General features: G+C 38.0%; 2 protein-coding genes across 2 annotated transcripts; both read right to left on the reverse strand.

Annotated features, from left to right (window-relative positions):
- Nucleotides 1–135: 135 nt before the first annotated feature.
- On the reverse strand, nt 136–2,870 carry med31 (mediator complex subunit 31). Its single transcript, XM_019266971.2, has 4 exons — nt 2,685–2,870; nt 1,333–1,407; nt 1,084–1,180; nt 136–929 (listed from the first exon to the last, which is right to left on the reverse strand). Exons 1-4 carry the CDS (start codon nt 2,692–2,694, stop codon nt 716–718), a joined length of 396 nt encoding a protein of 131 aa, XP_019122516.1. The 5' UTR covers nt 2,695–2,870; the 3' UTR covers nt 136–715.
- A 2,243-nt stretch (nt 2,871–5,113) lies between these two features.
- slc13a5a (solute carrier family 13 member 5a) lies at nt 5,114–19,452 on the reverse strand. Its single transcript, XM_019266819.2, has 13 exons — nt 19,171–19,452; nt 16,100–16,228; nt 15,855–15,991; nt 14,970–15,202; nt 13,496–13,636; nt 13,226–13,409; nt 12,543–12,665; nt 12,149–12,361; nt 8,031–8,134; nt 7,828–7,949; nt 7,433–7,594; nt 6,756–6,893; nt 5,114–6,677 (listed from the first exon to the last, which is right to left on the reverse strand). The coding sequence occupies exons 1-13, from the start codon at nt 19,282–19,284 to the stop codon at nt 6,549–6,551; spliced, it is 1,929 nt and encodes a 642-aa protein (XP_019122364.2). The 5' UTR covers nt 19,285–19,452; the 3' UTR covers nt 5,114–6,548.
- Between the last annotated feature and the right edge of the window lie 2,441 nt (nt 19,453–21,893).

The following is a 21,893-nucleotide window of genomic DNA, read 5'->3' on the forward strand; positions in this document are numbered from 1 at the left end:
GATTGTTATTCGCCATAAATAACACTGTTGACACCCATCAATTTACTTCTGTTTATCAGGTGTCAGGACGCAGTAGCAGCAGGTTTAGCAGGGCATTTCTCATTGTGTAAATTAAAATCAAAGGGAATATAAAACTTCAAATGTCAAATATTTTATTAACAATAAAGAGAAAGTAGTAGAATAAGGTAAAAAGAAAACCAGTCAAATATTCAGCTGCTCTCTGCAGTCTGTTTTAACTGTAAATGTTCACATTGCAGTCTGCGTGAGAACAACCTCAGAAATAGCAGTTTATTCACTCAGTTTATACAGTTATCCCAAACAAGATTTACAACTCTCCTGCAACATCATATTTTATGAGTAGATCGGTGACTGATGTTTCAGTTTCCCGGACACTTGACACGTGAAAAGACTTCCTCGGTCGGTTGCAGAAAGATCAAAACTTAGCTGTTCATTATTAGTTTTACTACACCAGGATCCACACGCTAGAGCTCGATTGATATCATGACAGATATATCAGGACATGCTGTTTGATCTGTGCTGCTCTGTCTCCACAGTCAGAGATCCTTGTTAAAAATGTGTGTATGTAAAAAAAACAAAAAGCATGATTAATGCGTCAGCATCAAACATCCATTTTTGCCTCTTAAATCCAGAATCAGTCAAGCTGTAATCCACTCTTTTACTATGTAAAGTCCTCCTCCCACCTCCAGTGACATCATCACTTGGTGGTGGCGTTCCCGTGTGGCGGCGGCTGCTGTTGCGGCTGCTGCTGCTCGGCCAGTGCCTGCTGCAGCCGGGTGCGTTTCCTGGAGTAGTGCTGCCAGTGCAGTAGCTGCTGCTCGTCGATAAACTTGGCACACTGAGCGTTGACCAGCTCTTTCCTGAAGTGTTCATACTGCAGCAGTTCCAGCATGTGAAGGCAATGAGGATACCTGCAGGGTGGGCACACACCTCAGATTAGATCAGACATAAATGCTTCACAGAGTTCAAGTAGCAGACAGTTCGGAGGAGACCGTGAATAGGGCAAATTTGTGTCAGCAAGAGAGTGTGTACATAAACTACAGTGTGTGTTTATTGTCGTCTTACTTGAGGAACTTAGCGTACTCAGGCTCCTTCCAGTAAAGTAGGTACTTCAGGTAGTTGATGAAAGGTCGCTCCCTCAGGACTCCTCTCTGAGCCAGAACTGGACACACAAACAGGACAGTAAGTTAGGATGTTTGCACACACACACACACACACACACACACATACACACATACATACATACATATATATATTTGCACAAATACAAATATAAACACAGAAACATCCAAATTGTCATCTGCCATCACTCACAGTTCAGGTAGTTTGGGTTGGCCAAACACTGGACAAACTCCAGCTCCGACTGGAAACGGTTCCTGGCCTGCTCCTCTGGACCAGAAAACACATAAAACAGTTTAATAGTAAAATAATATCCGACAACATCACAAAAATGAGGAGGTGATAAGATGTTAGGAGGTGCAATGACAAATAGATAAGGTTGTAATCTAACTATGAAACTTTTTTGTTTTTTTACATTAAATGTAAGAATAATCTTCTATATAAACCACAGGAAAGTTCCATGTGTCCATTTGGATAAACACTGCTACACTTTCTACCAAAGAATGCAGTACTAAAAAAGATTAAATATAAATAAATAAAGAATAAATATGCAGACTGTATTTAATTAGGATGCTGAACTCTCTCCCAGCACGCCCCCCCTTCCTTCTCTGCCCGCTGCCCCCCAATGCACAAACCAAATGGCACCAACAACTTTTACAGACTCTTGAAAAAAAAATAAAATAAAAATAAAAACTTGCAATACTTGCAAACCGAACTTGCACTGTGTACAGTCAATTGTTTACTCTGTATACATATTTTTATTTTTGATAGACCTCACTGTTTATACTGTAAATTCTGTCCATACTGCCACATTGCCATGTTTATATTTATACTGGTAATTCTGTTTATACTGTGCCATACTGCCACACGGATACTGTTAGACTGTTGTTTCTGTTTATAATGTTCATTCTGCCATTTATACTATTTATACCTTCCAGACTTGCCACTGTCCTATCTTGGATGTCTTTTAGCTTGTATATATTTTTACTTCTTTTACTTATATTTTATATTTCATGTTTATTGTTGTTTGCACTGGGATAAGAGGGAAACGCAATTTCAATTCTCTGTATGTTCTGTACATATGGCAGCACTGATAATAAAGTTGACTTGACTTAAATCATGTAGATGTGGTGTTTATCAGTCCAACACTGGTAAATTAAATCAGTTAAACACAAGTTAAATTTTGCAGATTTGTGTTGTGTGTTTTATTTGTGTTTTCTGAACACCTGATGGGACTAAACCAAGTTATCCGGAATTATAATTGACACTGCATTAACAGTCAGTGTGCACTTTATTTAAAACACAATGTAATTTAACTGACACCTTCAGACTGTTGTAGCACAAACTAACCTGAAACATTTAAACCAAATGTTTGCCGAGCTCACACAGTCTCATCTACACACGAACAAGTCCAAACTGGTGTTTACACTTCACAACACGTAAACATATTAAAACAAATTAAATTAAATCAGGATGATTTACTGATCGTGTAGCTCTCTCTGTGCTAACAAGCTAACGGTAGAAGAAACCAAGTAACGGTTCCGAACCTGTTTCCATGGCGACGGCCGGGGACAGATGCGGTCACTTTGTGGATGACGGAGTCAGCTCTGAGGTGAAATACGAACAGACACACGAACAATGAGGGATCTTTGTTGATGTTTAACCACCGACATCAAAAGTGCGGAACCATATTGCCTTCTTCTTCTTCTTCTTCTTTCCTTGATGTTTAACGGCATTGTTGCATATACTGCCCTCTTCTGGACTTTACTTCTTTACTACTTCCTTTTTACTTTTAAATTCTTTTAATTAACCCAGTTAAAACAAGATATCTCATTATGATTTTCCTCCCTCCTCTAATTTCCCACATTCTTTTATACTTCTGACACTATTCTCCACTGTTCCTGTCTTCTGCAACCCTGCTATCATCTCTTCCCTCTCTTCCCTTTTTATATTCATGACAAGCAACAATCACATGCTCCACTGTCTCTCTCTCCCCACAGCTCCACACGACCAGTTGGATGTTTTCCTAATATATTGAGTGTTTTATTCAGTTTACTGTGCCCTATTATTAGTCTGCTCATGGTCACCTGCTCTGCTCTGCTACCTCTCTACACCTGTTATAAAAAATTAGGATTGTACTGGGCTGCAGATGTTTTTAACTCTTATAGGGAGTGTGTGTGTATTTTGTCTTTTGCATATCTCGTGTACTTTCCTTATCTAACATGTGTTTGCTGAAGCTGGCAGGGAAAAGTAATTAAAAATTGTTCAAGGGCAAGAGAGAAAGGTTAAGTGAAGTGTCATTTTGGACAAGAAACATACAGTAATGCCCATTACTAAGAGGAAAAACCAAAAAAGGAAATTGTTAGTGGGAAGATGTCTGAGACAGCCCATTTTGAGAAAGAATTGTATAAGAACCACCTGACAGAGCTCCTCAGAGAGCCTTTTCTGTGTTGCACTGTTAAATGCTCCTTCTTGTACAAGAATAATAAATTCAATTTAAACTTTGATACTTTGAATCCAGTCCTCCTTATTCAAGGGTTCTTCTTAAAAGAAATCTCATAACAACACCTTGTAACTTATATAAATGTCTCCCCTTTTCCTGGTTCTTTTGTTTCCATTGATTGATTATTTCTTTCCATATTAAACTTTTTCCTTCTGCTTTTGATAATTTTACTTTCATTTCCACCTCCTCTTTCTTTGCTGCCTCTTTTGCAATTTGATCTGCTTTTTCGTTCCCCTGTATTCCTATGTGAGCATGAACGCTATTTCCCTCCCCTGCTGTGTTAATCTGGATGTCCTCAGCAGTATTTCATATAATATTTCCTGATGTGTTTTTGCTGTTCTATTTTCAATGCTCAAGAGTGCTGAAAATGAATCACTACATATAACCGTCGATTCCTGCCCGCTAGAGGGAGACAGAGACAGTCTGCTGTGATGTCACACAGTCTTTTTATATCAGGCATGTCCAAAATCCTTGCAGTGAGTTTTTAAGACTTATATTTAATTTGGACTGTAATGAATGTGCGTTTTGTAAAACACAAAAGTAGAAACACTTGAACATTTAATGTTCTCTTGCAATCTATCTGATTTGTTTTGGAAAGACTTCAAAAACTGGTTAACCTATAATAATATAGATGTGCCACCCCTGACTTACAATAATGTGAGATTTGGCTTCATAATGCAGGACAGAAAACTAGAATATAACATAAATAATTTGGTTATACTCGCCAAATGCTTTCTACACAAATGTCAATTCTCAAAAAATACCCCACGTTTCAACATTTTGAAAGAACTGCACCTTTACTTTGATTCTTTAAAACTTGAAATCAAAGAAAGCCCTATTGCTGTGACAGTTTATCAACTTATTTACTTTTGATTGATACCCTATAAGAATTTTTTTCTTTCTTTCCATTGTTTTACTTTATATTGTTGTTCTGTTTATACTCTATTCTTCTTAAATGTAAGAAATGCTACGCTCAGTTCTGTAAACAATAACTTTTGTAATAGTATTTGAATATGCTTATTTGTATTGTATTTTGCAAAAAAGTTCAATCGCGGCCCGTGGTCAGATTTCAAGCTTCGTTTTTATAACATATTATTTATGGCCTGCTAGGATTGTCAGATACTGTATGGCTGGTAGATCTGGCTTTTTTTGTTTGACATATAATCAGCCAAAGCACAGGAAGTGGCCACCACACTGAGCTTCACAGTCCCTCTTCTGAAACCGTGTTGTATGTGTGGCACACAACAATTTTATAAGATGATATGTCAGATGTTGTTCTTACAGCTCAGAAAATGCAAAAAATAGAGTTAACAGAACATTTGGTATAGAGTTTAAGATAAGAACTGGGCTTGGTTTTAGGTAATACAGTTCACACATGATATACTGATATCAAAGCCTTGTATGATTTACAGTATTATTGATTTAATGATCCAATCAGAGGTTTGTTGTCACACATTTATTTAAAGATATATTTTTATTAACATCAAATAACTGTTAGTTACAAGCTTGTACAAAACTCTAGAGGTTACGTATGTACAGTACACATTCATACACTTACTTACATGTTACTAAATAAAAACTTGTTTAAATAGACAAAAATACAAAACATACACTATACTTTATACTATCTATAGACTTAAAATAATTCCAATTCACAGGGATAAGAGTTGTGTTTGTGTTCTTCTTGTGTCTTATCAGGAAAGAAAAATTCTCTGATCAGTAAAGCCTGTTTACAGAACATTTAGTCAGTTTCCCAGATAACGTGTGTAGATAAATTCACCACTAAAGAAAAATAACATCTGTTTCATCGGTTGCACTGCACTGAGTATTATATACATTTTAATTACTACATGTTTGTGGTAAAGAACAAAGTGTTTATTTGAATTAGGCCTGTATTAGGGAGAGACCTTGTTTTAACCTGTTTTCTGATCTGCTCTTGTTATAATTTGTTTACCTGTTCTCTTCATAAATTCAGTATAATTTCCATTTTCACATGACAGTGACCATACAACACTAGTACAACAATAGAGTCGCATCAAACCTGTCGTCATCCCATTTATACAGTGGCGTCTATGTTATTATTTCCAATTCATTATTGACATTATACTGACATTTTAGCATAAATGTTTTGGCCTAGATCACAATGGTTATGGATATTATTAGAGACTTGGCCATTATGGTAATATTATATGACTATCAAGACAGTATGACTAGTCTGTAGATCTGGAGTTTTAAGCCAAGGTTTTTATCAATGTCTGATACTTACTACATTTAGATGCACAAAATATATATACATATACATTTCTTCCCTTATTCTGAAAATGACAATATATCTAGTAAGCTGTTGGCTAATATAAATTCATGTTCCTGTTTACATGTACTCGTGGCGTTGCATTATTTGTGCATATCAAAACCTGTTGATATCTAAGATTTTTATGATGTTTAAATGTCTGTCTGTTTTGTCCTTCTGACCAAAAATGTGGGATTTATTCTTGTGCATGCATCTCTACTGTTTATAACGTACAGAGCTGACGTGTGTCGGAGAAGCATATTCAGAATGCACTTTGATACAAGTCCCAAAGCTAAATGGGATATATTGTTTACATTACCCGTATCAAACTATTGTCATTTTCGGAATAATCATGGAAGTTTTGTGTGCATGTAAACATAGTCACTGATAAGTCCTTCAGTGGAGCTTACAGACAGAGTCTGACAACCATTGGGAAACACGCTCTACATCAGAAGTGAGGAGGTCCAAACATCAGGACGATATTTCTGGTGGCTCAGAACCAGCGGTCAGAAGCTGCAGTGTGAATAAAAAATTCCCTGCTGGGAAATTTAACCCAGAATTGAGTGATAAAACCTAAAAATATTGACAAAACAAAGATGAGGCAGCTGGTTGTTGCTCCTATACAGGTACTGTGGTGTTGGCCCATGAAGGGAAAGAGTCCAGGTCGAACATGACACGACCCCAACTGTTGATGGCCAGACTGATGCAGCCGATCCCGATGATGTTCATCACAACGCCTGCTTTAGCCTGCAAAGAGGAGGTTATTATGACTCCACGGGTGGGTCTGAATAGTCTTTTTTCTGTACTAACAAAAGCAGCACTCACCATGTCAGACACTTTGAGGAAACCAGAGGAGAAGACGATGGCGTTGGGGGGTGTGGCCACTGGCAGCATGAAGGCGAAGGAGGCACTGAGGGTGCAGGGGATCATGACGTACAGAGGGTTCAAGCTTATAGACTGGGACTGGATCAGGACACAGACAGAAAACAGTAAATCAGTTAAAGTGGTGAAAATATTCTGAATATAGCATACACCAATGTCTCAATCCCACCAAGCATAAGAGCATGTCACATAAACACCATAGGGAATACAGTCAGTTTCAAAATAAGACACTCCCAATGGTAAAAACGGACAAAGGGGAAACTATCCAACTACGTAGCTTACTTATTCATAGTAGAAGCACATAAACCAAATAAAAATGACAGAAACTGAGCAAGTTAACAAAGTCTGGTATGAAGCCACATGGATAATGGACAGCAGTACACAGTTAAACTGTATGCTGGTTCTTCTGTCTGCTGTAGTAAATATACTAACTATGGATAAGTACTGCATCAGTATCAGTACTGCAGAGATTTAGTAGCCAAACAGTCATAAAAAAACTGACTCCACCCTTATCTACTCCTCCTGTAAGAGCTATGTTGATGATGACGACTGTTACTATGTGAATACACTATGTGTATTATGAGTGTATGGAAACCGTGTGTATCTGTGTGTTTTCATACCATGGAGGCCAGGATAGGCAGGAAGAGTGTTGCCGTGGCGACGTTGCTGGCACACTCTGTGAATGTGGCGATAAGGAGGCAGAGGATGATGGCGATGGCCCAGGGAGGGATGGAGTGGAGGGGCGTCATCTGAGCGCCAAGCCAACGTGACAGACCGGACTCCTGACAACACACACACACACATATAATACATCATGTCATCTTAGTTCATGCAGGCAAACAGCATCTTTCTGGCCTCTAGGTTCATGGCAGGTGTGTCACAGTAAGCAGGTGTACACTTTCTAAAAGTCTTTACAAAAATGTTCTCACTTTCAGAAAAGTTCTTTCGTTCTTTCCAAGACCTGATCTAAAACTCTGATCTTAGACGATAAAGGTACGAGTGCAAGAAAACACACCTCACTGCCTTTGGCCAGAGCAAAGCCTCCTCCCAGCAGCAGGACGATGTTCCAGGGCATCTTCCTCTGAGTCACCTGCCAGGTGAGTAGAGGAGGGGCGGGGCCTTGTGACACCTGAGACTCTAATTAGGTAAGAACATATATTAAGTCAAACACCTACACACAGGGCAGACAGACACTGCTGGTTGGTATGTGTGTGTTACCTGTGTCACAGCTCCTCCAGAAGCAGAGGAAGTGTGGCGGCTCAGAGGGAAGAACAAACAACAAAACTGAAACAAACAGAGAGACGGTCGCATCAGTGACAAACCTGCAGAGAGAAAAAGACAGAAAGGAAGCAATTAATTTACATTTAACACACACCAAAATACCAGAAAAGAAGAAACTGTTTAATATATAATATATAATATAATATAATATATATATATATATATTTATTTAATTTTTTTGAAGGAAAGTTTCAGTGCCTAAACCTGGCCAATTAGATTTGTTGCTTAAACGTAACCAGGTAGTTCTGTTGCCTGAACGAAGTAGTTTTGTTGCCATTAACCAAGTACATTTGTTACCTGAGGTGCACATGGCAATGCATGTGTCTCTAAACCTCTAAACAATGCAGCAGCAGCCGTTCATGAACGGGGATTTCAACACAAAGTATTTGTATTTGCATACACCCTGGACCAAAAGTACTGGCATGTTTCCAGATCCACCCCTTGTGCTTTTTTTGAGGACTTTCATTGGAAAAGAAGAGTCCAAGAGGGAGGTTTCAGCTGCACCTGTTGAATGTCAACTGCTGCATTTATGAGGGTTTGCTGCTTTTCTTTTAAATTAAATATCTTTGGATTTTGGCTGGTTCTGTTGTTCAGAAAGGGAAATATTTGCCTCTTTATCTGTTGAACACGTTTTTATCCCGCAGGTCATTTTACCCTCAGGTTGAGCTGACCAAGAAAACTCACCCAATGGCAAGAGCAACATGTAAAAAGGAGAACATATTATTATTGGAAGACTGATGGCAGAGGCAGCACAGTATATGTTCATGCTGAAACTGAAAGATCAAGATTTGGGCATGTTGCATGATACTCAGAAATCAGGTCTTTGGTGTTGTAATAAAGTCCTTTAATTTACACTATCTTTACAGATTTTAAAAGGGGGGAACCAGTACTCTACCTATGTCGGATAGTTTCTAAATGTGTCTGGAGAGAGTGTACAGGGACTTTTTATTGCGTTTTCTATGTCCATATTTATCTGTACAGTTCCAGTTGAAGTAGGTAAAAGGTAGGTATTATTTTCTGTCAGTCAGTGACATCAGCTGAAGTTCAGGTACGATCATTTGTCCGGTTTGCACGTCTGAGTCTCACTATCAACCCGTGTAATCAGGAAACATGTTGAAATCATCCGTTTGCACAAACTGCAGGTCCAAGGTGACAGATAAACCCCATCACCCCACCCTTCAAAATCAGGCCAGGAGATCATTCATCTGCATCATGGTACTTTTAACCCTTGTTTTGTTTTAGGATTAGGAGAAAGAAGAATCACACAGCTGCGTTTTATCTGTGAATGCATAAATGCTTACAACTACAGAAAAAATGTCCTTTTTTATTACATGACAAGTAAATTAACAAATTATACTGTACATATAAATATATAACTATAATGTTATTATTGGAATGTTATCTTTAATTGTTAAAATACTCAGACTTGGTCCTGACTTAAAGGTTAATGTCAGCTCTACTGGTCACTAAAACTAGATTAAAATGTTTTCATGTGATTTTCTTTGACTCATTTGTTAATATCAGTCTGTCTCTGTATAAGTCCTTCAGCTGAACTGAAAACATGAGATTCATGGTTGATTTATCAAGAGGGTAAACTGAGAAAATAATATTTATTATTCTCTCTTCTGAGAAATTTTCATTTCCGATGAAGGACCGACCTGATGTGTTCAGGACAAACAGATCAATGGATGACGTCCTTCGTTAGTCATGTGACCCAGCTGGCAGTTTATGAATGAGTGTGTATGCATAAGAAAGTAGATGATAGGTGACCAGATGTACCTGGGTTCGAAGAGCACTGATAGATCTGAGATACAAAACACTGACTGACGTCATTATGAACATGGATTTACTTCCTGTGGTGGGTTTGAACTGACCTAAAGCCATCTTGAACAATTCAAATTGTTCTGGTGTTGTGTTCACTGTCAGGTGTTTTGCCAGATGGAAAATCAATCTGAGGTTTGTAGATTTCTAGGTTTGCAACTGCCATAAAATACAGACAGAATAATGTCTCCAAGTGTAGATCAGATGTTTGCAAACACCTTTTACAGAAATAACAACATTTAAATAAACATGTTTCTTTGCAACAGCTTGGACTTGTAAAATACTGAATGTATTGCTGAAGACAGTCACAATCAGAGCTGAATCAGGGCCAGCTTAGGAAGTCACAATGAGGTGATTTCCACCTCTGTGTCAAAGCCATTGTTACCCTTGTTTGGAATGGTCCACTTTGGTGAACACTCAAGGAAGCGGCTGTGTGTTGCTTTTTAATGGAGGTGTGGCAGTTAATGAGAAAACCAACCAGTTAGTCTTCAACCTCTTTTCTCTTTTTTGATAAAACCTAATGGAAATAATCACAACAAGACTGAGTGAGCAAGGCAGGTCATCGTTTATATGTGTGGTATTTGTTCAGTTTAGTGTTTATATGTGTGGTATTTAATCAGTTTGGGAAAATAACTGCACAAATTTCATTATACATTTTGATTATGTTTAATTTCGTTGGTAACTGTTGTATAATTGCTTACAGACTGCATCACTGTCGTGCCAATAACGACAGTAAGGCAGACCCTCTTATGTAATATTACTTACCTAATTTAACCTTTTCTCGTGTGGTGTCCAAATGTAAACTGACTGTGATGTCTCATTGGTTTGTGGACACGAGTCTGTTATTATGGACGCCAGCATCTTGGGGTTTTTTTGGAGCAGAAGTGACCATATTTGGACGAGAGCCTAGTTTGACAGTTTGATCTGAGTTTTGTGAGCTTGATGTGTTAACCTAAGTGACTAATGACAGCTAATGACTTATCAGTAACCTCACCCTAAAGCATACCCTGCTTTGTTGTTTATTTTACTTCACTCTACAGTCGTTCAGGGTGTTTTGTCCACAACAAGAAGCGACAACGAATGCATACCACAGTTGAGCACAAATGTCAATAAGTGACACAAAAGTATGTAAAAAGGCATAACAGCTTCCATGAGCTGTTCTATTAAAGTTTAGTAGGTCACTTGCACAGCCCGCTGGAGTACGACACCCTTATTCTTAGTCCTGCCTACAAAAAGCTAATTTCCCAAATTTGTTTTTAATGGAAGCATTTCAGGTGGGTTTTAATCTGTTTACCACCTAGCAAATGTTTTCATTACTAAAATTAATTTCACTAAATTCACTTGGTTTAAACTGAAGCTTACTTTTGTTAGCAAATTAATAAAGTGCAACAATGATTTTTACACTAAAACTTGATTTTCAGTCCAAACTTATGGCATGTTCGGTTCACTTCAAAATCATTCAAATAACGGAGCCCGTGTAGCTGCAGCTTGATAAAGCATGCAGTTACGACAGTGTGCAGCTCAGCAGTACCACAGGTCGGACCCTCAGTTATTGACTCTAAAGTTTACAGTTTATACTCAGGACACGTTTTCTCTGTTTGTTCTTCACCTCTGATTCCTGTGTGTTCAAGGATTTTGCCCCGAGGCAAGGTCTGCGTTAAACAGCAGTTCATTCGACCCTCTGAACTGAATCTTTTTCCACTTTACATTAATTCAGAACCACACACCCACAGAAATGTGACAAATTTATTTAAATTTATTCTTCTGTTAAAGAAGAACTCCAGTATGTTTAACAGAGTCTAATGATTGAATCAGAGACTAAACTACAGTTCAGGCCGTGTCTATATAAAGACACACAGGAAACTTTTTCTCATATCAGTAGAAAAGCCAAAAAAAAAAAAGTTCAAGAGTCCATGATATTCCTAATCTCTATATCCAATTTTCAATTTATCATACTTTATCGTCATTATATTTGAGTCACAGCAGAAAATACCAAATCTTCCTGCTGTTTTGAACGTATTTTCATTATTATCATCATCATTTGGTACTTGATACCTTGATGTAATGACCAAAATAATCCAGTAGCAAGTCAAACTTCTCTGGTCAAATGATATCCGACTATTTGTATGGTTGTATGGTTTTGCCCGCCAATCACGGTTAAGCATTCTTTGATTTAATATGATATGATTGGCCCACTACTGAAGCTGCAGCTACATAGACTGATCTGTACTCACTCAGCCTTAGTGTTGAAGATGTTGGTGGCCCAACCGTCCATGAAGCGTGGGTCTCGTGTGAACCAGAGCACCACCATGAGGATGAAGAGCGCCAGGACGCTGCCCTCTGCGTAACTTATCGGCCCCAAACGCCGATGCTCATCCCTGATCACTTCGTATGCTGCTCGCTCCTTCTCAGACTGGACTGCACCGCAACCCCACGTCCTCCGCAGGCTGCAATGAATAAAAAACAAAATGTATATTTAATAATCTGCAAATGAAAGTACAGGAGGACAGCTAATCACCTGCATGTAAACATTTCACTTAGTAATCAGTAATATCTGAGGACCTTTACCTTGACAATGCAAAGGAAGGTCAAAGTGAATCATCATAAATAAGTGTTTTGTTGACTCACTTGCAGCCGATGTAGAGGAACTGCAGCCAGAACCAGGCCATTGTCAGCATCAGCACCATGGTGGGGAAGGCGAAGGCAAACCAGGATGCAAAGTTGATCACATCACCATTCTGAGGGAAGAGTCTATGAGAAGGACAGGAAGTCACAAAAAAGGATTTAACTTCACAATAAGGAATGAGATTTTTAAATGAAGAAACTGTGCATTGACTGTGACTGAAAATAATTCTGTTCTGTTTCAGTAACTGTGAAAACAGTTTAGGCCTGTTATGTCACCTTGGTTAATGCCAAATTGTCATAACAAGTCAAACAATGTCAACTTTGCAATAAAATGAGATAACTGACTGAATGACACTTGATGACAATAGTAATTAGTGTTAGTGGAGCTGTTTTGATACAATGATACACTGTTGGACACCTTTTAGCCAGAACAGAACAGAAAAGGTTCAGTCAGTCCTATGTATGAAAGTACCAAATACTATATTAAAAAGTAGCAATAAAATCTAAATAATGTACACACTGGTTTTCAGCTGTTGGTTCCCAATGCACATGTACAGTAGTGAATACATATTGTGAATATGACTTGAAAGTACACATAGTGCAGTGTTGTTACTGGATAACTCTGGAAAAATATCAGTTTTCTTTGTTTTGGAGCAGTTCATGTTTCTGTTTGTATTAGTACTTACTGGCTCATCTGTCCAATCAAAACCAGGTTGGGTCCGGTTCCGGTCAGAGTAGCGATGCCTCCAATGCTGGCAGCGTAGCACACACACAGCAGGAATCCTTTGCTCATCCTCCTCCTCTCCTCCTCCTCGTTGTTCAGCTCTTCCAACTCCATCTGATAGCAGGCGTTCTCCACGGACACGACCACTACCACAGTTTTTAGATTCATTTTAAGGTTTGATCAATCATGCATCAGTTTTTAGAAACATAGATTCTCTCTTCTATGGACTCACCAGGCCCACTGTTGGTGCAGTCTGATGGAGGTTTGTCCTGTAGTGTAGGTTTAAAAATTTCCTGTCCATCCATCTGACCGTCTGTGAACACTTTCTGCTCAGGGGACATGTTGCCTAGTGGTAACATTACCCCATTCAGACCTGTGAGGAAACATCCAGAAGTTGTGTCAGACAATAGAAAATCTCCAGTAACCTACTTCCTGTATCTTTTCAAGCCACTTAATGATGATGAAATTGGCAAACATTACTGATGAAAGCTCTCTTTCAGCCATGCTAGCCAAATTACGTTATGAATGGCAACATCAGTCAGTTGGTTGGCCAGTTGGATAGGCTTTGATCTGGACTGAATAATTACTACTCGTGGATGGATTGTCATGGATTTTTTAAAATTCAAAGTATCTTTATTGTTGGTTTGCAGCCAGGATTCATACAAAACACACAAAAGACCTAAACACTGGTGGACCCCTCCAACAGTGGTTTAGTTGGAGGTTCTTCAGGGTTCAGGTCAAAGTACAAGTAAACAATCTAAGCAATCTGTGCAAATGATCAATCTACAGATGATCAACAGATCAACAGTTTAAAACTATCTACCATTTAACATGTGAATGGCAGCAGAGATTTCTATCTCTTGGTCCTCATAACAGGCACCTTTAGGTTAACAGTTCAAACTCTGTCTGAAGAGGATTAAGGTAAGTAGAGAGTTGGAACATAGATAAATTTGTAAATTGAAAGCTTTGCCTTCTGGCTCAGCTCCCCTTTCATGACTATAGTCCAGTATGACCTCTGCCACACCAATATGCCTGTCCATCTCATGCCCCATTTTACTGTCACTCGTGAATAAGAATCCTGAGATACTTAAACTCATTGTTGCCTGGGGCTGAAGTTTCTTGTTAACTATTGTAGGATGTGCTATAAATCTTGGTTTAGACATTCATTTTCCCCTTCAGGATAAATTGTAATCACTTTCCAGTGTGTACATTGAAAACACTGACGAACTCCTTGACTTTAGACGTGATTGGACCATATGTCATACAGAGATGTTTGTTTTAAATATACTTGGAACGTAAGACTCAACCTTAACGTGACTTGGGATCATCAGATGCTTGGGACTCAACTTGGACTTGTGATTTGATGATTTGACTGCAACACTGGAGTTAGGTTTTAAGGTTTCCAGCTTAGTTAAAGCCTGGATTATGTTGTTAGTAAAATATTGTGGCCACAATTTATGAAGAGATAAACATTACGTGTGAAAGTCTGACACAATTCATGTCCAGCCACCAACCCAACCTTCACACCCTTACTTCCCTCCTCTCTATGTAAAGGACTTACTATTTTCTGCATTGGTACTGAGTAAATCTTGTTCTACAGATTCATACAATGTGTATGTAATTCCTTAAAATATTGCACTAGTTTTTCTAAAGCTGCATGTCTGACCTATGTGGGTCCAGCAGACAGCACAGTGCATCAATCATACCGTTCTCCACGATTATTGGAGGAGCACTTTGCAAGATGGTGATAGTTTTCTCCTCATGTTCCTGGTGTAGAATGACACTCTTTCTCCGGTTCATGGGGGAGGGTTCAGAGTCTGCGTTGCAGTTGAGCTGGTCCAGGATGGCCTGGACGATAGGGACCATCATGGCAGTGGTGGCCGTGTTGCTGATCCACATGGACAAAAAGGCTGTCACACCCATGAACCCCAGCATCAATCTGATAGACGAATGAAGAGGCGATTGTTAAAAATGTGATGATGCTACAAGTATCCTCATAAAGGTTTGGTGTACACAAGGGTATACGGTTAGGTATTAAACTATATAAGAAATACAAGGTTCTTTGGTTTCAAGTGGACCAGTGGGTTTGTGTGTCCAATGAACTTTGATACTTTGAAGTCTGGAGAAACATTAAGGGAATTTAGTGCTAAGAAGATTGGAACTTGGAAGCCTCATATTTGTTTAGGCTGAGCTTCAGAAATCATTTGGTCTTCCATCACTAACAGCATAAACATACTGGAGGAAGATCAGGCAGAAAGAATGAACAGGATGAATGATTACAGTTACCAATAACTGTGTGAGTATGGTTAATGTTGTATTAAGATAGACTTGAAAAAACAAAACAATGAACCAATAGAACACACTTGCTTTCACTGGTGTGATCCTGAATTATATTTAGCTGGTATTCTATGTACTTTTAGTCATGCTATCAGTCTCTGTTGGTCCAACACCTCAGTCTAAATTGAAATATCTCTACAACTATCAGATAGATAGTTTGTTTCAGATATTCATAGTCTCCAGAGGATAAACTCTAATGACTCTGGTGAAGTCATTCAAACATTCATCATGTTGCAGTAGATCAGGTGACTCACAGAGCGGGTCGGACCCCGACCACCAGCAGCACTTTGAGCGCAATACGTTTGTGTAAGTTCCAGTGTTCCACGGCAACAGCCACCATCAATCCCCCGACAAAGAGCATGTTGGTGTCCTTCAGATACTGCATGCACACCTGAACAAACACAAACAACATGGTATATCTTCTTGATATCTTGATTGAAGTAAGAATTTGCAAATGATCAAAATAATTATCCATGTGTATGTGTGTGCCCAATCTTACGTCTCTGGACTCCATAATGCCGAGGACGGGGAACAGGATGGTCGGCAGCAACGCTGTCACTGCCAGCGGCAACACCTCAGTGCACCAGTACACCGCCATGAGGGCTATGACATAAGCACAGGCCGCCTCCTACATGCACACAAAACTTTAATTGTTAGATCCATAACAACTTCCAGAGTTACTGTTACTTACAGTAACAGAGACCTGCTGAAGTTAATTCTCCAGTTGTGGTGAAGAATACCTGTATATCGTCACATTAAAGAGAGATGTGTCGAAAAAAAAATATCAGGTGTTACAAGTAAAAATGTCTGTTTTGATTTTGTCAAAAACATTAATTTTAAGTGTGAGAACAGGCCGATAACATCAGTAAGATTTGCATTAAATTCGGCTGTTTAAAGCTGCTCTTTCAAAGATGACTTCAGTGCAATCTGAAGATGAAGGATTTAACTGGATTATGTAACAGTGTAGTATGAAGAGGTTCTGACGTCGGCATTTTAAGTTCCTGTGTGGTGTCAGTCATCTGAACACATAAAGACTGTCTCATCTGTATTATGTAATCTATGAAACAGCAAAAACAAAATCTGCTTTTGTAGAAAGTGAAGACGTGTTGATACAGAGTCACACTGTGCAGTTGAGGATTTACAACCTGTGTTCTCATCAAGAAAGACCAGAAACATCTGCCTTCTCTAAAGTAGTAATACCACAGTGTAGAAATACTCTTGATTTAATTAAAAGTACTGTGTACAAGAATAAAAGTATCAGAAGTTAAAGTACTCATTAGGCAGAACTGCCAATTTCAGACTAATATGATATGATTGGATTATAATTATTGATGTGTTAACATGTTCATTACTTTGAAGCTTATTTTAACTAGTTCATATACTGTTGGAGGATGTTTTTAATGGCACATTTATCAACAGTTTAGTCTTATATTATTGAGTATATGTAATGAATTATAATATTAAATTAAACAGACACTCAAACTAACATGATCTTCTGTGAAAAACAACTGGATCGAATCAGCATGATGACATTTAAATTCTTCTAATGTTCTGATGCCTTGGTGGGTTCATTTGTTTGAGTTATTGTGTGACTTTGATGTTTTAAGTTAGTTGCTGCAGATCGATATAACTGATTCAGTTTGCTGTTGGAAAGAATTGAGGTTTATGTGTCTAAGATCAATTTTGTTACAGTAGTGCACTGTTCTCCTGTCTGCTTCAATTGGGAAAAGATAGTGGTCCATGTTGAAACTTGAAAGAGGTTTTTGTGCATCCAACCATCCACCCGTGACTGCATATCTAAAACTTGCCGTACAAGAACGTAGCACTTCTTGGATTGGAACTCATCCAGGTACTACACTTACTCCAAAGTATTTGTTGTATCTAAAGTGAAGTTTTATGTGGAGAACACGTGTGAAGCTGCATGTGAGAAAACTGGACTGAATAACAATGAAGTGAAATGAGCCGTTCAAGAGATTTGTTTTTCACAGGAGCTGCTGAGCTGCTGACAGGAGCCGGCTCTGTCCAAACACAACGCCTCTGTTTATCTTTAACCTTCATTCACTCAAAGACAAAGGTAACTGTTGAGTCACACATACACCTGCTGTGAAGATGAATGAAGTGTCGATTTCTGGGAAACGTTACTGGATCCTTTTAGGAACAGAAAGCAAAGCAGAAAATGTTCTTTTGTAAGTTTTCACCAGTGGTGAAAAGTACAAATACCCAAGTATAATTTTGAGGTACTTGTGCGCTTTACTTGAGCATTTACATTTATGTTACTTTCTATATTTACTCCACTGCATTTTGGAGGCAAACATTGAACTTGTATTATGTATTATTATAGATAAGTATTAAAATGCTCCATAGTTACCAGCTGCTACGTTATGTTGTAATAAACACATAATATATAAATAATTATAAAAAATATATAAAATAAAAATATGAGTTTGTTACTTTTGACTTAAAGTATATATTTTATGCTAATACCAAGTTTTGAATGCAGGAATTTTACTTGCAACAAAGTATTTGTACATTGTATAAATAAAGATGCGTTCAGTGATGTTTTCTTAGTAACGTATCGTAGTGAACTTTTAAACTGTTTATCAATCAGTGACAAGAAGCTGTGAACGTAACTTGCTGACTGACAAAACAACCGGAGGGAAATTTCTTTCTGCAACAATTTCTTGCAACTTCGACTCATTAACACATTTGTATAAATAACAAGTATGTCATTATTTGATATTTTAATTGGCAATGAAAAGAGGAAAAACAAGCATGTAGCCCTGTCCATTTAGTCATAACGGTAACAGTACACTAACGTTAGCATCCCTCAATGTACCCTGATCCTTTTAGGAACAGCATACAATGCTTAGATGAATTCATCTTGGGTTTTGAGGAGTTATGAGGACATGCTACTTTGTGAAAACATTTCTTGGGAGTCCTAAATGAACTGGACTACATCACAGGATGCCAACGTTAAGTGTAAAAGGGTCTTCTGAGGCAGCAACGGCTCCCTGATTTTTGCATTGTTTTACTGGCATTGGTAACCTGAACTGGTCTGTGCTGGTAAACTAATAACTTTAATTGGCAGTTGTTCAGTAAACTGCTAATTTAAACAGGACAGTGCTCAGTAATCGGGTAATTATCATTGACTATTATTTAGTAAACAGCTATTTTGAACTTGAACTGATGAATGTTCAAAACTGGTTATTTAGACTAGTTAGAGTCTTTTAAACAAAACTTTACTGGTTATCATTTAGTAAATTATTTAAACTGGTTTGTTGAGTAAACTGGTAACCTTAACTCCTTATAGTTCAGCAAACATATTTAATATGGATAGTGCTCAGTAAACTGTTAAACTGAACTGGTCAATAGACTGTATAGTGTTTTAAACTCATCATATTTTTCTTTGGTTATTTAAACTAATTAGTGGTCACTAAACAGGTTACTGGTGGAACTGGATTCAATCCTCAGTGTTCAATAAACTGGTTAATTAGATTGGTTACTGCTCAGTTCTGTAAAGTCATTTCTCAGTAAACTGGTTATTTAAAGTGGTCAGTGAACTGGTCTCACCGTGGTGCTGACGGCAAGCGGCAGCAGGAGGAACGGGCTGCAGAAGAGAATTACGACACCCTTCAACCTCCAGACCTGCCGCAACATCTTCACTCGCAGAGGAAGAACCGACATGGGTGACGATGGTGATGGATGAAGAAGTAGAAGAAGAAGAAGATGATGATGATGGAGTCGAAATGACTGCCAGAGAACAACTGTATCAATGAGACTCGTCTCTCTCTTTACTGCTCACACTCTCTGTGCAGTACTATTTCTCTCCCTCCCTCTCTCTCTCTTTCTCTCTCTCTAACACATTTGTGATGCATTTCACAGTCAACAAAATAAATATTAACTTATGTGAGTTACTACACACACACACACACACACACACACACACACACACACACACACAGAGTCTCGGCAGACTTTATCTAAACTCTCAGCAGAGTAAACACCAGAGAGAATATCAGATCTCCTGTATACGTCACAATGAACTCTCCTTTTATCTTCTTGCACAGAATCACAGTTTGACATAACTGCAAGTGCACAGAGTTGCTACATGTTTCATAATCACACATCAAGTCATCTGTGACTGTTTCGTGATGAGAAATAATTCAAACAGAAAGTTGGATCTTTGAGTATTTTTTTCTTCACCAATCCTAAAAACACAAGCTTTCTAACCAGTGATAACGATGAATGAATAATTGATTTACCCACTTTACCGAAACAATAACATCAGATCTAATCAACAAACTATTCTGTACTACTCTTTATCAACGGCACATCATCTGCATATGTAACCAACAGAGTCTGTCAGAAACAAAAGGCCAACGGTTTTTCATTTCAGATAAAAAGCTAAATGTTGCAGGAGAAAAATAGCATATTAAAGGTGTCCATTATATGTTTTAATCACTTTTTCTTGCTAATGTGTGAACTGGTTGTAACGTAACTTCTTGGACTTCTTGGACTTGCCTGTAACAGCCTGTGGACCGATTTTTATGTTATGGAATCTGGATAAATTATCCATGAAAATTCAAACTGTGTGCAATACTAGCTAACGTTAGCTCAGAAATGGTGTCCATGTCAACAAATAATTGCCATGCATTACAACACAAAGTCCAACACTGAGTCCAAGGTCAAAGCTAACATTACTGCAAAGCATGTCAAATATATTGTGACATTGTAGTTTTAGCTGGCTAATGTTAGCTTGCTTGATAACATGGATAAATTGCTAGCTAGATTATGAAGCAAAGTACTGTCTTTGGTGGATAACATTAGCTAATACATATGGACTGTTTGGCCTGATCTGGCTGTAAATTGCCTAGCTTGTAGAATATTACACATAGTAGCATTATTCTAAATTTGACTATATGACTATGACTTTTGGCCAATGAACGGGATGATGCAACAGGATGCTGTTCACTTAACAGCCAAAGGTGTCACTATTAACAAGGCCAAAAGAAAGATTCAAGAACTTGAATGACATAAATCCCTTTACAGATTCAACAGGCCTCACATTCACTCTAAACTAAATTAAAAAATGTGAATGTGATTATATTACAACACAGTTACATATTAAGGCTTTCACAATATCACATTTTAGCTGCACGATTATTGCAATATGTCTTTAAGCTTCCTGCATCTTCCTCTTCTTTTTGTCCGTTTTACCATGATCAATACCGGTGTTTTGTGACACTCCCAATGCTTACATAATGAAATAAAATAAAATAAAATGAATGTAAAAGTAAAACAGCACAGGGTACTGGTTACAATGCTACAAATTAACAAGTAATTAAAAAAATGTACAAAAAGGTTAAATCTGTGTCATGCAAGCATAGAAATATAGAATATGACATGTCAATGAAAACTGAAAACAGGAATGCTCAAACTACACATAGAAAAAGGGGTAAACAGGAGGAATACGAACAGTTACAGTGGACTGAAGTTGATGTCTTGATAATAATCCAGCATCAGCAATAAGAGAAGAGTTTTATAATCTGTTGTTGTCAGCAAGTTTTCTGATCAAAACATTGCGCAAATAAAGTTTCAATTAACTGAAACACAAAGGAAATGGAACTGACAGCAGAGAGAAGACATCCTGTTTAGTATTTTCACACTAAAACACAGGTGATCAAGCTTTGATGGATTAAAAAGTGAATAAAACATTTCTTTAGTTTAGTAGTTTGAATGTTTAAACTTCAAACCCAGTGAAGTGAGACTTCAGTTTATCCTCTGCTGCCTCCCAGTGTAAAAATGTGGTCGTGCATTTCATTTCAAAGCACATTGTTCGGTCTAACCACTGTGACTTTGTGAGATGCAGAGAAAGTGAATGGATGGTATTTGCATGTGTGGTTCCCACTGTGAAGCATAGACGAGGATGTGTGATGTCACAGGTTGCTTCAGGTCAGGATGACTTGCTAATAATAAACAGTTTGTAAACTCAACATGAGAAATTCCAGTGTTTGTTTTATTTCACTTTGGGTGTTTGTGTCAGTAGATTTCAACAAAAGTTAACATTAGGTAATGCCCTCATTTGCATATTTGAACATGTTTTTTTTAAAGAAAAGTTCTAATCCAAAAAAAAAAAAAAAATCTCTTAATGAGAGTATTCAACGGGGAATGTTTCATGGTGATATCTATGAGTTAAAGTTTTGACCACATTCACCTGTAGTGACTCCCCTCACATGCTGCTGTGACCAGACCTTAAATGGAACTTTTTCTGCATCAGACAGTTAAACCTGCAA

The sequence above is a fragment of the Larimichthys crocea genome, chromosome XXII (genome assembly GCF_000972845.2).
Source record: "Larimichthys crocea isolate SSNF chromosome XXII, L_crocea_2.0, whole genome shotgun sequence".
NCBI lineage: Eukaryota > Metazoa > Chordata > Actinopteri > Sciaenidae > Larimichthys > Larimichthys crocea.